This window comes from Orcinus orca, chromosome 4 (genome assembly GCF_937001465.1).
Source record: "Orcinus orca chromosome 4, mOrcOrc1.1, whole genome shotgun sequence".
In the NCBI taxonomy this organism is placed as follows: Eukaryota; Metazoa; Chordata; class Mammalia; order Artiodactyla; family Delphinidae; genus Orcinus; species Orcinus orca.
In genome coordinates, this window is record NC_064562.1 from 39,990,248 (window position 1) to 40,007,581 (window position 17,334).

Consider the following 17,334-nt stretch of genomic DNA (forward strand, 5'->3'; position numbering starts at 1 on the left):
TGGCACGTGAGATCTTTGTTGAGGCATGCGGGATCTTTCGTTGGGGCACACAGCCTTCTCTCTAGTTGTGGCACGCAGGCTCCAGGGCATGTGGGCTCACTAATTGAGGTGCGTGGGCTCACTAGTTGAGGTGCGTGAGCTCAATAGTTGTGGCGTGTGGGCTGAGGTTGCCCCGTGGCACGTGGGATCCCAGTTCCCCGACAAGGGATCGAACCCGCGTCCCCTGCATTGTAAGGCAGATTTTTTTTACCACTGGACCACCAGGGAGGTCCCTGATAATTTCATTGGATATAGAATTCTAGGCTGGCGGATTTTTCTTCCAACATTTTGAATATTCAATATTTCCTTTCATTCTTTTCTTGCTTGAACGTTTTGGATGAGAAGTCCACTATAATATTAGTCCTTGTCCTTTTATAGGTAAGGTTTTCCTCCTCCTCCCACCCCCTCACCCCAGTCCCTTTCAAGAGTCTCTCCTTATCTTTGACCTTCTATAGTTTGAATATGATATGCTTAAATGTACTCTTTTAGGTATTTAATCTTGATATTCTCTGAGCTTTCTGTATCGGTGGTTTGGTGTCTGTCATTAATTTTGCAAAGTACTTAGACATTATTACTTCAAATATGCCACTCCTCCCTTTTCTCTTCTTCTGGAAGCTGATTTATCTTCAGGCTCACTGATTCTTTCCTTGGCCATATCGTCTACTACTGAGCTCATCAAAGCATTCTTCATAATTGTTACAGTGCTTTTGATTTCTTGCATTTCCTTTTGATTCTTTCTTAGAGCACAGTTGGTGGTTGTAAAGTGTGGAAGAGGGGAACTGTTTTATAATCCTGTGATTAAATCTCATTGTTTTAGTGGGCCTGTAACTCTTGGGCTGTGACCTTCACAAGTATTTCTCCAGGGCTGTTTCTTCCCTCAGCCCCCGTAGGTGAGACTGGAAGGTTGGTGGGGAGCGGGGGAGGAAGAGGTGGGGTGGAGAGATGCCCTTCCCTCAGGTGAGACAAGGCTAAGATAGTCTTTTACTCTGGAAAGTCAGCCTTTGTTATAGAGTATCCTCTGGGAACATTTCAAAGTGATTGTGCTTCCCTTCCCTCTTGCCAGAGCCAGGAGGAGGGGATCTTTCCCACATCTCTGTGAGAAAGAATCTGGTGGGGTTCCTAGAAGTGCAACCCAGGAAAGTTGTGGTGAGAGCCTGAAGGCTGTGGCCCCCAGGAGTTTCTCCCTCTCATGCTAGCCTACTGTTAATAGATAAGCATATTTCATCTGTGAATTTCTGGATTTGCTTGTCTCTCCAGATTTCAGGGATTAGTTTGCCCTGCAACCTCAGTTCCCTGAGGGTTCCAGAAAAATCCTTGGTTTCCAGTTTATTCAGCTGTTTCTTGTGTAAGTACAGGAATGATGACTTCTAATCTCCTTACATTTTGGTGCTGAAATCCTGATTTTTAAAAATTTAACTTCTTTTTTCCTCCTAACTTTTAAGAATTGTACTATTCCATAATACAGGTGTACCATGAGTTGCCTATTCATCTATTAAAGGACTAGGCTATTTCTGATTTTTTGTTATTGTAAACAATTATAATAACATATAATGCAGTAAACTGTCTTGTACTGTGAGTATTGCTCTAGGACAGCTTCCTGGAAGAGGTATCACTAGATGAAAGAGTAGGTATGTTGATACTATGAGATTGCCCTTAAAAAGGCTGCTAATTCAACAAGGTGTGTACATTTCAATTTTTTCTATTCTTACTATGTATATATTTTGTAAGTCCTATCAATTTTTTGCCAAATTGAGCAAATAGTTGTACTTGTTTTTATTTGCATTTCTCTGATTATTAGAGATTTTTAAGTGCCTTTTTATATGTGCATTGTGTTGCATTTCATGTGTATAGTATTTTTACGGGGGATAGTCTATTTCTATTAAATTTTTATTTTGTTATTGTGTTGTTGATTTTAAGAGTTCCATGGATAATCTCGTTATTAATGCTTTGTTATAAGGTTGCTATTATTTTTGTGTTTTTTGTTGCTTGTCTTTTAACTTTGTGGTATTTTTAGCTATAAATCTGTCTTTTTTTCCTTTTAAGAAGAATTTACCCTAAATTATAAGTGTTTCCTTTTATATTTGCTTCCAGTGTTTTACTGTTTGTTTACATTTAGATCTTTAATCCATTTGGAATTATTTTTATTTATGAAAATAATAATTTTAGAAAAATCAAACTTTATGTTGTAAGAGGTCTGCAGAATTGTAGAATTTTCTCCACAGTATCCAGCAACCCAAAATTAGACGTGGAGAAATTGTGTGGTTGAATTCATCCAGGCATGGGTACTAGTTGGAAATATGTATAGGCAGGAGTACAGGAGAACTGAAGGTACAGTTGTTAATGTATTGAAGAGACTGAACATCATCTGAGGAGTAGAACTGGGAAAAGTTAAGAGGAATAAGCGATTCCAGTGAAGACCACAGATTTAGGAAGTGGGAAAGGCAGGTGGATTGAAAATTAAGATCTCACAGTAAGATTTCAAAACTTGAAATTTCAGAAATAGAGAAATTCCTAGTGCTGTTAGGTCTAGGATATGGCCCTGAAAGTTCTAGGCCTACTTATATGCACTTCACTCCTGAGGTTAGTCTCCCTGCTGTGTGCCATCCATCCACTGAGGATACTGATACATTCACAGAGCTGAATGACTTGAGCTAGAGGTTAGTGGAGATACAGGTATAATGCAAAATGTGTCAGTAGAAAGCAGTCACAACTTAACAGAAGCATCATGCTACAAAAATTCTTTTACAGGTCTTTCATACAAAATTTTGAACACATTTTCTTATAAAGATACACTTTCAGAGAATACTGGAGAATTTCTGGTCAGCCTACAAAAGTTTATCCCATAATATAATTTAATTGTACTATTTTAATCATATCAGATAACTGTCATGTAACTATTGGGGTAAATGTGCCTTTGGGGCTCCCAAAACAGCAGCAAGGGCCCTAGAAGGAGGGGTTTGAGAAAGGTGTCAGAGAGATGTCAGTAGTGGCTACCCATGATTGGAAATCATATCTAAATGAAGTGTCCTTAAATGGAAGCAATATCCTTTCATCTGTGAGAAGAGAAGATTAAGCACAATGGAAAAGATGTTTTGAGAAATTGTCCAGTTCAGTATATGTGTAGGATGATGAGTTCACCGATGGGGTCAGAAGGGTGAAGGATGTTGGGAATAGGTCTTAAGTAATTGTATTTTGCCATAGAAATGAGATGGCTGATCTTGTCATGTCTCATAGGTGGGGCTAAAATCTGATATGACTGTTCTTGAAAGGCAAAAACAATGTTTCAGCAGGTAGAAATTTTAAATTCTAATTCAGGACTGTATTAGTAGTTCTTTTTCAATGTATGGGTTAGATTGCTGGGTTATATACACAGTTTTTTGGGAGCCTCTCAGAGTTCTGCTTTCATTCTTCAAAAGTGTAAGAAGGGCTTCCCTGGTGGCGCAGTGGTTGAGAGTACGCCTGCCGATGCAGGGGACACGGGTTCGTGCCCCGGTCCGGGAGTGCCCCGGTCTGGGAAGATCCCACATGCCGTGGACCGGCTGGGCCCGTGAGCCATGGCCACTGAGCCTGCGCGTCCGCAGCCTGTGCTCCGCAACGGGAGAGGCCACAACAGTGAGAGGCCCGTGTACCGCAAAAAAAAAAAAAAAAAGTGTAAGAAGTTTTGCCTTTGCTCTTCACAATGTAAGAAAATAAATAGGATCTTTTTCCCCAGAAAGTTTAAGAAAAAATTAAAAACCTGAGGAATTATGTATAATTATTTGATGAAACTATAAGATTTTCCCTGAGTCCTGTGAGCTATTTATTTCTTCTCGTGGAATTAAGGAGTTACTTAGAAAAGCTATTTTAAGTTTTTAGCTGAGCTACTCAAAGGCCATTAGTTACTTGGCAAATATATGTTTACAAATTTAGGCTATTTACTTGTTCTATAATTTAAATAATGGCAGACTGTTTAAAGGACTTAAACAGTTTTTCAGGCATTTCCAGAGGATTTTTAAGCTTTAACACAAGAGATTAGAATAAGAACTACTGTCTGGGCTCATTGCAATAATTATCTCATTGCTATTTAAATAACCCCCTGTTGGCAGTACAAACACTTTTCTCTTGTGAAACAAAATAGAGTTTGCATTAGAAAACTAGTTCTTATGCATAATAATCTTTGTAAATATTTTGAAAATCCCTGATAACATTACCCCCCAAAATAATCCTTCTATGATTTGTCCTCAGTATTATTAAATTTTGCCTATCTCTTCTGTATTGCTTTAGAAACCTCTTATTGAGTATCTAAGAAATAAATTTTCCCTTAATTTTTTATTTATCACTTTGTAAGTCTCTAAAACATAGTACTGTAAGAGCCCACACTCTTTCCTTTGCCTTACTTGCTTAAATAACGAAAAATGTAAACGAAAAGAAACTAAATGTTTCATGATCAAGCTGAAGGAAGAAGTATAAAAACTGTTGAACATAATTAATGTGTTTGGCACTTTATATAAATGATGTTATTTTATGTATGCGTTACAAAAAGCCTATGAGGAAAGATTTTACAGGTGAGAAAAACCCAAGATTCAAGGGAATTAAGAGACTTTCACCTGAAGTTACCTATCTTATATGGACGTGTTGGTACAGATTTCACCAAGAAGTACCCATTCTTTTCTGCTCTTTCACTGCTGAAGGGTACTTTAAACATGATAGTTCTTGGTCTGAATTATACTTTAAGTTACAGACATTGAAGTGCAGACAAAGCAATGAGTCAGCAATCTGATATGCTTAAGTGTTTCTTGGTAAATTAGGAGAAAAGGAGGAATCTGAATTTTTTTCCCCATTACTGAGATTATCTGAGTAATCGAGAAATACCAGTAAATCCATTTAGCTGATTGATATATTGGGTTGGCCAAAAAGTTCGTTCAGGTTTTTCCATACCGTCTTACGGAAAAACCCAAACAAACTTTTTGGCGAACCCAATATATCCCTTTGTATCCGACAAATATAAAATAATGGTGGTACGATAGCTTGATTTACATCTAGCGAATGTCTTTGTGTGATTATGTGTGTGTGTTTACTGATAATTGATTAGTGTATCTTCAGAAAAGTCAAACATTTCTTTTGCATTCTAACTGCAACTTGATGCTAGCTAAATAAATATTCTAGAGTCACAGTTGCCAAAAATTTTGTAATTTAAAATAGGCACATGAATATAAGTAAGCAGGAAGGGCTGAACCAGTAGGTGGGAGTCCTGGATTCTCATTCAGTTCTTTTTCATTGTGAGATTTTGAGCAAATTGTTCTTGTCTTAAGGCCTCACAAAAAGGTAGAATTAATCCCTTCCTCAGTCCCCTTGCTTAAGTTGGAATGAGGACCAAAGGGAATGGTCTGAAAGTGCTTTGACTCTATAAATAAGGATTGATGCTTGGCTTTTTAATGACCTAGACCCCTTTGAAAGCTGGAGATCTATTTAAAATGTTTTTTGAAGTGTTAGGGGATCATGAATCCTGTAAATCCTATCCACAAGCTTTAGATTATGAACTGAAGCTATGGGTTAAGGAAAAAGAGCAGATCTATGTATAATCTGAAGTGTTAGCTAATTTATGCAAGTTTTATAGTTAACTTCAAATTTTATATTTGTCCTGGGGGTTTCCAGGACGAAAAATACCAGCATATAGTAGGCTCTTTGAATGTATTTGTTGAAATCTTTATAATGTATACTTGGGGAACTTAACACATTTTTCCGAGAATGAAATATGTTGAACAAGTTTGAACCGGACTGACTTTCACTTGTCATATTGTAGTTCAGAGAGTCTCCTCGGCCCTGTGCCTGTGGTCTGAGCACTCTTCCCCACTACTGGACACCTTAGCAGTATTGAGTGCTCTTTGCACAGAGGTCCCTTGGTGCAGACCAGCCTTTGGCAGGGTGTTTTCCTGCTTCTCACCTGTGATGAGTCGCAGGTGGCCTCCTGTTGCAGTCAAGCTAGAATGCATAAACATGCGCCCGCAGGCAAACACGGAATCCACTCAAAATTCTCAAGGGCAAGCATATTTAAGATGCTAGTTCTTCTTAATGGTTTAAAAAAATCAATAGATGTTTAGTAAATAAACGTCTAGCTCTGCAGTGGTCTCTCATTTCTTAAGAAATGCCATGCTGGCTTATGTGGCAAAATTAAAAATTAATCTTCAGATTACTCCTGCTTTTCTACAGGTTAGAAAGCAAAATTGCCTTTTACTCAAGTTCAGTATATCCCATAGTGTCCTCCCAGCCTTCCTGATTCTTTTTGTAAGATATCCTGTTTTTGTGTCTGAAATTAGCTAATTGCTGGCAGGCACAGTTCATGGTGGTTGAAAAGGGCTGATGATGCTTTCTGAAAGCTTAGCGTTATTGATTCTGGTGTATGTTCTAACCCAGTGATTGGTTTACTTATTTCTTAACTGCAGTTCTAGCCAGGGATACATACATTTTACATTGTGATTCAATACACATGAATACACCCTTACCTAAAATAAGTTTCATGAAATAATAATTACCCTTACTACATGTATTCCAATATCTTCTATTTCATTAAAAATATTTTTATTGAGGTATATAGTTGATTTACAATATTATATTTTACTTCTTTTTTTTAATTGCTTGTCATGATCTATTAAATGAATTAACATGACCTGCCAAAGGGTTTCAAACTGTAGTTTGAAAAAACAGTCTTAAGTTATATGACAATTTTCACTTTTTTCTTATGATTTATAATATATTTGAGGGTATCATTTCATTTAATTTGCATTTTTCAAACTACAAGTCTTCAGTGAGGACTATCCCAAGTGTAATCCTTCATCTACAAAAAAAGTTAAATAATTGAAAACAGAAAACTTTGTGGGGATTTTTGTTTTTTTCACTTGTTTGGATGTTTTGAAGTGAGGGTGAATTTTCTGTGCTTTTATTCTTTTTCCATATAGTCAACTATTAAGCAACACATTAATTATAAGATTTATGATCCCTTTATTTGTTGAACTTTGTTATGACTAACTTGGAAATGTTTGTTGCTCATCCAGCAACAATTAATTTTTTACATTTAATGTTTTACATTTTATACAAATTGTGGCAAAGCCGGTAAGGAACACTGAGTGGCATAATTTGTAACTTGTCATTTAGGGAGATTTATCAAAATTAGCTTTGCCTCTCTACCTTTTCTGTTCAAAAAAGTAGAAAAAATATTTTAGGCAGAATTTTTTTGTTTTTCTGGCTTTTAATGAGCTCCGTGCATGCTTGACCTGGTCAAGACAATGACATTTTGACTGTATGAACATCTTCTTACAGAATTAGAAGTGTTTATCACCAACCAGCCAAGATGAATATGGTGAAGAGGATCATGGGGCGGCCGAGGCAGGAGGAGTGCAGCCCGCAAGACAACGCCTTAGGACTGATGCACCTCCGCCGACTCTTCACGGAGTTGTGCCATCCTCCCCGGCACATGACTCAGAAGGAACAAGAAGAGAAACTGTACATGATGCTGCCAGTGTTTAACAGGGTGAGTCCAGGTTGCCAAGCACATGCCTTTTGTGATGGGGTGGTACTGCAGGAGTCTTGAGGTTATAATAAGTCACAGATGGGGAAAAAAAAATGATAGAATGAATGAATTTTTAAGAAGCTGATTCCTTCCTTTCAATTTGCTATAAGGTGATTTGATGTGAGATCTGGTCAGAATGAACTCCTCTTAGTTCTAGCAGATAAAAGGAAGATTGCGAGCATTTTGTAAAATGTTCCTCTAATGGTTGATACTTGGAAGAGGGATAGGTTATAAATTACCACTTATGTTATTTCCATTACCTTTTGAAGTGATGATTTATGGCATCAAATGGTGCAGTCGCCCAAGTCCTTTTTACACTTTGAAGAATCATCTCAGTTTATTTTGTTGTTTGGTGGATTTTCTGTAAAAGAACTTGTAAGAGGATAGTTATAGGGTCTAGAGAGTCAAAATAGAGCTAATGTTTTAATGTATTTTGTCAAGTTGATCACATGTAGCAATCTTTTTTTTTTTTTTTTTTTTTTTTTTTTAAATACTTATTTATTTGGCTGCGCCGGGTCTTAGTTGCAGCATGCAGGATCTTCGTTGCAGCATGCAGGATCTTCGCTGTGGCATGCAGACTCTTAGTTGCGGCATGTGGGATCTAGTTCCCAGACCAGGGATCGAACCTGGGCCCCCTGCATTGGGAGCCTGGAGTCTTAGCCACTGGACCACCAGGGAAGTCCCACATGTAGCAATCTTAATGGGGATTTTAAAAATTTTTATCAAAGATGTATATGTACATAGTTTAAAAAGTCAAGTACTTCCGCAGGCTTATAGGGCCCTGCTGCTCTCCACTGCTAATTGTTGCTGCCACTTTTAGCTATTTCAGCTTTTACATAACAAACAATACTTATACTGCTGTCGTGGTTGTTCAGTTTTAATTGACTTCTTACTGAGAAATAGGAGAATTAGCTTTTTTTTTAAACTCCCCATGCCTCCAAAGTATGCACACACATACATTCACTCATACATGCTACCCTCCTCTTGTCCTTCCCATACAATAATCCCATTTGTTTAAATAAGATTCAGTGCTTACAGTCTACTGACCCTGCTGTAAATATTATTCATAGATGAACCTTATAGCAAACCACCACTATTTTGCCACTCTTATAGAACTTGTTTTCCTCAGACTTTGTAACATAACTGTCTCAATTTCTGTCTTTCCTCATGTCTCTTTCTTTTTCTCCCCCATCTCTCTTTTTCTCTCCTTAGACCTATCTCTGTCCTTCCCCTATCTTTCTCTCCTTCCCTTCCTGTTTCTGTCTCTTTCTCCCCATCTCTGCCTGTCTTTTCCTGTGTCTCTCTTCCCCATCTCTCTCTCCTCTCTCTGTTCCCCTCTCTTGGTCTCTGTCTCTCCCCACCGACCCCCCAGTTCTCTTTCCTTGTTTCTCCCCTCCCATGTCTTTCTCTTTCCCCTGCATCTGTGACTCATTGTCTCCCTCCCAAAGTCTCACTTGATCTCTTTATTGTTTGTTCTCTGTGTCTGTTAGTCTTTCTGTCTGAAATTTTCTAGGTTCTTCTTCTCAATATTTTGAAATTTTATTGAGGCTTCATGATGAACCTTCTTAATCTGCAAACTTGTACTTTTCAATTCTGGGAAAATATTTTGAAATATTTCTTTGTTAATATTCTTCCCCTTTTCTGCAGCTCTGTCAATCAAATATTAACTCTTTTGGATTAACCTTATGCTGTCATATTTTTAACGTCCTTGAATTCTTCTTCATTAATTTAAAATTCTGTAATATCTCCTCATCCCTCTGAAAATATTAAAGCTTTTTCAAATTTTCTTATGCTTCTTTCATTGTTATTTGCTTCAGATTACTGTTTTTTCTTTGTTTATATTATTTTCTTTCATATTAGAGTAGTCTCCAGATGTCTGGTGATAATTGTCTATACACTGATATTTAGGAATGAGGTATTGAAACACTAATTGGAAAGTACGTGTGCAGGGGTTAGACTTTTCCAGTGGTAAGATGATCTGGCTGGATAAAATGCAGAGATTCGTTAACCTAGGATATGTTGATATTCCAGGAAGGGGTGTTTTCCAGTCTCCTGCCTGGAGCATATATACTTGCTAGTGTTTTCTTAAAGCTAAGTTGAGGAACAAGACTGATGTTTCATATTCAGTAGATTGACTTTCACTTAATCTCCAGTTTGCACCTATCAGTGTTCTTGGTTGTTCCTCTCTAAGGGTTAGACCTCCAGGTGTGTACTGCACTTGGGAGGAGCAGTCACCTTCAGTTTCTGGGCTGTTAAATAAGAATATCTACCTTGTGGGGTTGGTATGAAGATTAAGTAAGATAATGTACTTAAAGCACTTAACAAATGCTTGTCCTAGGGAACTTGTGTCTATTATTGTTACTGTTGTTATGGCATTAAAAATAAAGACATTACAAGGTGAAGCAAAGATTATAAACTATGCTGAAATAATTTCATATTGAATATATGCTGAAATACATCTAGTTTATGTGTTACTCACACCAAGCCAAAGGCTAATTAGACAACAGAGAGGAGGGATAGACTCTACATATTCTATGTTTATTTGTTTGCTTATCTCTTCATTTATTCTGTTATTGTGCATTACTGATTCAGTAAATATGTGTCAAACAAATAGACATTGTGCTATACATTGGAGTTCTGAGATAAGATAGTCCAGTTTTATAAATCAGAAGTGTCATGAGGAAGATAAACATGTATTTCTGTTGGAGAAGAGATAAACACATAAACAGATAATGGAATAACAAAGAAATGTAGTATTAGAGACACAGCAGAGTATTATGGCACCCCTGAGAAGAAAGTTATCGGAAAGTCTGTGGGGATCAGGGAAGGGGCGTCTCCCTTGAGAATGGGATGTGATTCTTGAGTCCTTAAAAGATATGCATTAGCCAGCTTGGAACTAACTGGGCTAAATTAACCAAGAAGGTAATTAGAGTAAGAAGTTAAAGCATGAATCAAGGTAAAGGCTACAAACATTTTGATGTGTGCTAGCATCTATAAGTGGTCCAAGAAGTTGATATTATGTCGAGGAAGGGTACTGTTAAGTTTAATAGGCACATCATGACAGGTTTTATATCATATTAAGTGCTAATACTTTTTCTCCGAGGTGCGCAGAGCCAATGAAGTATTCTAAGCAATAGAATAAGAAAGGAGAAGGGACCAAAGCAAGGCTGTCTCTTAGGTTTCTCATTTGGGAAACTGGGTGGATATTTTTCCTAGTAGCTGAGAAGGAGAGATATAGGGGACAGATTCAGTCTGGGGCATTGAGTCCAAACTGTTGATATTTGTGAACTTCCCAAGTGGAGGTATTCAGTAGGCAATTAGAAAGCTCAGGTGAGGGACTGTGGGGACTACTGCAGAGATGTGGTAGTTGGAACCCTGGAAGGGGATAAGACATTACTCGTGCCTCCTACTGCCCCATGAGTAGTATGCTAAGGATGAACCATGGAGAATATGAATGTTTAGTGAAAGAAGGGGAACCCATAAAGGATACAGAACAGGAATGGGTCAGTAGCAGTACAAAAAGAATCAGGAGAGGCTGGTTATGGAACTCAAGAGATAAAAGTTGCAAGAAGGAGGAGAGCAGTCAACACCATCCTGTACATTAGAGAGACCCAGTAAGATGGAGACTGAAAAATGTACATGAGATTTGCCAGTTTGAAAGTTACTAGAATGGAAGCACGAGAAAGCAGTGAGTTGAGCAGTGAATGGGAGATGAGAAGAGACAGTATGGACTCAGCTTGTAGAAATATGAAAGAAGAGGGGACAAAAGAGATTGATGGAGGTGAATTTGGCAATAGGGGGTTTGTGTTTGTATATTTCTGGTGTTTTACTTTGTTTTTAAAAATGGGAGAGATCCAGGCATGCTCATGAAGAGAAGGAAAGAAACCAGCAGAGGGGGAAATTGGAAATTTTTAAGACAGTGAAATTGAGCATAGAGTCAAATTACAGGTGGGTGAGTGAGCCTTGAACAAGAGACACCGCATGCTGCAGGAGAGCATGTCTTGTTGGGTGTGAGCACGGATTTGTAGTGAAGGTAGTGGAAAGTTGAATAAGATCTTGCTTGATGACCTCAGTTTCTTATAGTTATCAACAGAAGATGTGGTCTGTTAAGAGTCTGGAGTAAGCAGGTCGAGTAGGAGACTTTAGGGAATGGTGATGGTTTGGAATATTAATGAAAGGGAATCAAGAAGGATAGTTGAAAGGGACAATAAAGGGCTTAAAGAGTTTTGAGGGCTCAGTGAAGGTTGGAGATAGTAAATTTGTACTGGATATTATCCATGCAGGCGTGTGTGATTTTTCTCATTCAGTTACAAAGCAGCGTGTGTGTAGAAGTAGAAAAGACGGATAGATGCGTTATATTGGGACTGAGGTTTTGCTGGGCTGGTAAAGCAAGAAGGGCAGGAGTAGAGGGACAGAGCATAGTTAGAGAGACTAATTCACATATCACTCGTGGAATTGGGTGGGATACCATAGGAACAGAGCAGAGGATGTTCATTTTTTAATCTATGAGATAAAAAGGCTGAGAGTGAGGGAGGGGAGGGGATGATAGGGTAGGAATATGAGGAGAGGTAGGGAAAGGTTTAAGACAGCTGTTTTGAAATTGGGAGAGAACTGATTATGGACAAGCTATTTTTTCAAGCCCTGTTGAGGTAACAGTCATTAATTTTTATTGCAACCAGTCCTGGGAAGTTGGTTGTTTTTTATTTTAATGTTTTTGTTTTACTTCAATGTCACAATGTACTATTAGCTATTAAGTAGTTTGAGATAATTTCCTTCTCTCAGATTCATAAACACTGAAAAGGTGATGATAATGTTAAGAGTAGTTAGGACAATTGTTATTCTCAGCTATTAATATAGATTAATAACTAATATCCTGCATATGTGTCCCATGTATTTCATCAGTTAAGCTTCCACAGTCAATTCAAGTGAGTCTTAGACTAGAAGACTCAAACAAATACTTGAGGTTTTTGGGGTTTTTTTTTTTTAAGAAGATTTAAGTTGCTTTAGTGATTATTCTCTATTGCTTAGACTGTCTTAGTTCTGTTGTGTTCTGTGTTGCCATGAGTCTCTATTCTTTCAAGTCAGAAGTTTTTAGTTGGCTGATTAAAAGCATATACATATGCATTGCCTAAACCTCTAATACAATGAGTGGTTTAAATATCATAAAGTTTCATTCAACTTTTTTTTTCTGTTTTATTGTGCTTCGCTTTATTGCAGTTTTTACAAATTAAAGGTTTGTGGCAACCCTGCATTGTCAGATGATGGTTAGCATTTTTTTTTAATTAATTAACTTTTTTATTGAAGTATAGTTGATTTACAATGTTGTGTTAGTTTCAGGTGTACAGCAAAGTGATTCAGTTATATATATATATTTTTATACATATATACATATATTTATTCTTTTTCAGGTTCTTTTCCTTTATCAACTTTTAACTAATGAAAAGAAAGTTATTTCTGTACTATTGTGACCAATTTAAAAAATATATAAATTATATTCATTGGCCTATCATTAACAAACTAAAATTATCCTTAGATAAGACATCACATCCATTAAATTTTGATATAGATAACCATATTTATTTAATGTTTGACAATTTATACTTGAACGTTCTACACTAGTAAGAAATAGCTTAGATGAATGAATAGCTCAGTATGGCTCCAGACATCCTGCCACGATTGCCAAAAATGAACTGTACTGTTGATTTTTGAGACTTTGTTTGATTCATGCCAAATGGCAAATAAACCATATTACAGTTAGACATGGATATCCATCTACAGAATCGTTTTTAAAGTGTGCTCCATACTGTTATTTCAGTGTGTGATTTTTGCCTTTAAGAGACACGAGGTTGAGAAATGGCATGTGTTAAGCCCCTTTTTCTGGGCCAGGACTCATGCTGGGTTCTTCAGCTGCCTCCTGTGCTCTTCATCACAGTCCTGCAAGGGCACTGCTGGTATCCTCCTTCTCACCAGTTCTCTCAAACTGAAAGATTATGGTGAGGTCTGAGAATAGCTGGATAATATTTAATCAGCATTCTTAAAAATAATTAACCTTTAGTCCCAAGAACAAAAGCTTACAGAAAAAAAATACTTCATTTAAACGTATTAAAAAATGAATAGCATTTTAGTCATCTAAAAGTTAACTGCCATTGTTAATTACCTTGGTTTATGTTATCATACTAAATTGTGTATGTTAAAATATAATCTTTACTAACTGGATCTTCTTTTAGAGACTCCTCTTGTTTTTGAATTTGCTTCTGATTTATATTCAAGAAACATCTAAGTTGAATCCAATGTCTCTTTTTTTTTTTTTTTTTTGCGGTACGCAGGCCTCTCACTGTTGTGGCCTCTCCCGTTGCGGAGCACAGGCTCCGGACGCGCAGCCTCAGCGGCCATGGCTCACGGGCCCAACAGCTCCGCGGCATGTGTCCCCTGCATCGGCAGGCGGACTCTCAACCACTGCGTCACCAGGGAAGCCCCCAATGTCTCTTTTTTTTATCCCTCACAAGTAACCTTTACTTTTTAAATTGTTGGCTTTAGAGGAAGGATACTCAAGTTCAGAACCAAATGCGAGATAGATCAAGGGTCAGACAAATGAACTATTTACATATATGAGGCTTATGTTTACAAATATACAGCTTTGTTACTTATTGCATAGTACCAATATTGGAGAATGGAGCTTAGGTCTGTGCAACAAAGGACTTCCTAGTTTCACCCTTGATATGGTTAAGCTTACTTACCCAGTCATTGGCAAAAGTGGGCAAGCCACACTCAGAGCAGATGAGAGTACATGTTCTCTTGAGGCGGGCGTACCCTAGAAGGAGAGAGAGGGACTGAGATACACCTTCTCATTTTCTTCTCCTGCAAGTTCGTGGTCCTTAGAACAAGAAGACTGTAAGTGTTAATGTAATGATTTATATTAATTGGTAAATGCAATTACATCTTCACTGTCAATTTTCAAAATCTGTTAGATATATCAAATTATTCATATACTCTGTAACTTAATTTTAGATATTACGTATATTTAGGGGGGAAAAGACACCATTTTAGAAAACTTTGTAAAAATTCCTACCTCTCTTTTACTAATATTTAATAAAATTTTACCGAATAGCTTCATTTGGTAACAAATATATATTGAGCCGCTGCTTCCTGCATGCCATTATACAACACCATTCATTTGTTCCCCCTGAGTATACCAAAAATATTTTAGTTGAGGAGCAGCCAGGAAATTTTCTGAAATTTATTTAGGTGGATATTTAAAATGACCCTTCTAAAAACAAGTTGAGCTGTGCTAATTCCCTTGCAAGGTGAACACTGTGCAAAGGTATAGTGATAGGTTTCCTGCAAAGTTTAATTCAGGCAGTATATTACTGGGTGACTAAGAGCACAGCTTGGAATCAGACCTAGTTTTGAATTCTGTCTCCACCACCTCCTGGCATCTACCTTCTCTAACCCTTAATTTCTTTTTCTGAAAAATGGGAGTAATGTGTAGGATTTCATGAGATTCGAATGACATTATGTCAAGTATTTGAATAGTGCTAGGCACACTGTAAAGCCTCATTATATGATAATTGTTGTTATTTTTATTAAGTTTGCTAAAAGGCTTTTTGTTCCTCAGCACTGTTTTTTTCATCTGGGTAATGAATGTCACATGTCTATTATAGAATCATCCCTCTGAGTTGAGTGTATTACCGACCAGTTCTCTTGCTCAACTCTCCCCTTTAACAGATGAGGGAACTAAGAACCAGAAAATTTTGACCAGAGTCCCTGTGGGTGGGAAGGTGAATCCCAGCTCTGTGCTCCATCCTCTGTGGTGCACATTTACATGCATGATTGAAGCACTATTTCCCACTATTTGTGGAAGGTGGTGAATACATACCTAATATTTTTAGATTTAATTGTTGAAGTCAGTCACCAAAAAATCTCTTTTCTTTACTGGCTTACACATTCAGTATTATCTAAAATGCCAGATACATGTTTTAGTCCCTGTACTTCTCCAGCCTTTTCTTGCTGCATTTCCCCTCTCATTGGAAACACTCCAGCTTCACCCACGCCTTTTGATCTCTCAAGCTCCCAATCTCTTGCCCACGGTCTTAGCACAGTTCTTCTCACTGCCCGGAACCCTCGTTCCTTGGCTGTTTGAATTGTGACCTTTTTTCATTATTCAGTATCATCCTTCTGGGTCAGTGTCATCTCAGAGAGCGTTTCTGATAACCTTTTCTCACTCCAGGCATTCCCTTTCAGTTACCCTGTTTACTTCCTTTATAATGCATCACTATCCAACATAATTTTCATTTTTAAAATAGCTTAACTTTTGTCTCCTGTGCTAAAATGTACATTCCGTGAAAACTGGAATTATATTTGCTTTATTTGCCTTTGTATTCACAGTTCTTTATTTACTTTTGTATTCAAGGTTCCAAATATTGCCTGGCATATATAGTAGACCAGTAAATATTTATGAGTGAATAAATGAAAGAGTGAATCAATCAGTAGTGTTGGATCACTAGATTAAAGATTGTTTACGTTAAAGAAGCAGTAGTTCATTTCAGATTAGCAAGTAGGACATGGTCCTTTTTCTGTAACATTTGGCTTGGTCAATTCAAGCAACACAGCTTTTGAAAAAAATTTCCTTATGAAAATAAAGCTGTAAATATCAGGATTTGTATGAAAAGTTAGTTGCATTTTTAACAGTGTATTATCCACCCAGCGTGAAGACTGCTTGAATAACCATATGTTTATGCTAAGAAAAGAGCTATTTATTTTATGAAGTTGTCTTACTCTTAGGATAACATAGTGCTTAATAATTCTTAGGAGCAAAATATACATCAGTATATTCTGAATAATAGGAATACTTATCTACTTTAAATCAGTTTGTCAAAAGGCTTAATAATTGCCTGAGCAAAATATACAATTGCTTTGTAAACACCTTCATTAGGCAGTTACATACTCATCTCTGGGTGGAAGTAGAATGGCTATTCAAGCATGTGTCCTTCCTCACTAGAAACCAAATGGTGTAGATATTTTATTTGATAAAGATAGTTGATGGTTTATTTTAAAAGATGCACTTTGAGTTGCAATATGTTATTTTTATATGGACCAAAAAATTAAAAAAGGAGGAAAGAAAGGAATGAATAAACTTTGTCATAATCAACTGTGAACTTCAAGCGAGGTTGATTTTAGTAACCAAATTGCTTTGGTTTGATATTAATGTAGTCTTACAGGGCTGTGCTTACTGGGCATACTTTTTAAGTCTGTGAGATAAATTTGGTCAATAAATTGGCCATTCTTTTTATTTTTCTAAGACACAAATTATTTAATAAAAACTTCAAGAGAGAGTGACGGGTAAAATCTCTCCTCCTTGAAAGTATGCTCAAATTTAAAATTGAGGCTTCTCAATTTCTAATCTATCTCCAATTTGTTTATTAAAGACTATGGGTATTTAGCAGGCGACATAGGTTAACTGTAAGCACATAACATTTATCAAAATCTCAGCAGAAAAACAATTTATTGAGGAGTTCCTGAAAAGAACAGTTTGTTTATTCTTTGAGATAATTTAAAATTGTGTGTCAAGTTAAAGAACAGACTACCTGGCTAAAAGTATAACCTGTAGAACTGATTTATCATTTGTTTGATACTTTCAGCTCAATTTGAGGGTGATTGTAAGAAACATGTTGTCTATTGTAAGAATGTAAGAAACATTCCTATTACAAGGATATTATAAGTTGTATCCTTTTAATAGGATCCTTGGAAGA

General features: G+C 37.0%; 1 protein-coding gene across 6 annotated transcripts in view; it reads left to right on the top strand.

Annotated features, from left to right (window-relative positions):
• WDFY3 (WD repeat and FYVE domain containing 3) overlaps positions 1–17,334 on the top strand; it is a 264,633-nt gene that overhangs the window by 80,164 nt on the left and 167,135 nt on the right. For 5 of the 6 annotated variants that reach the window (XM_033416011.2, XM_049709050.1, XM_049709049.1 and 2 more), the window contains exon 3: positions 7,336–7,546. In XM_033416011.2, the coding sequence (XP_033271902.1) occupies positions 7,367–7,546 (180 nt within the window). In that variant the 5' untranslated portion in view covers positions 7,336–7,366. Of the gene's footprint in view, positions 1–1,296; positions 1,385–7,335; positions 7,547–17,334 lie in introns of all 6 variants that reach the window. The other variant, XM_049709048.1, reaches the window with a different exon arrangement.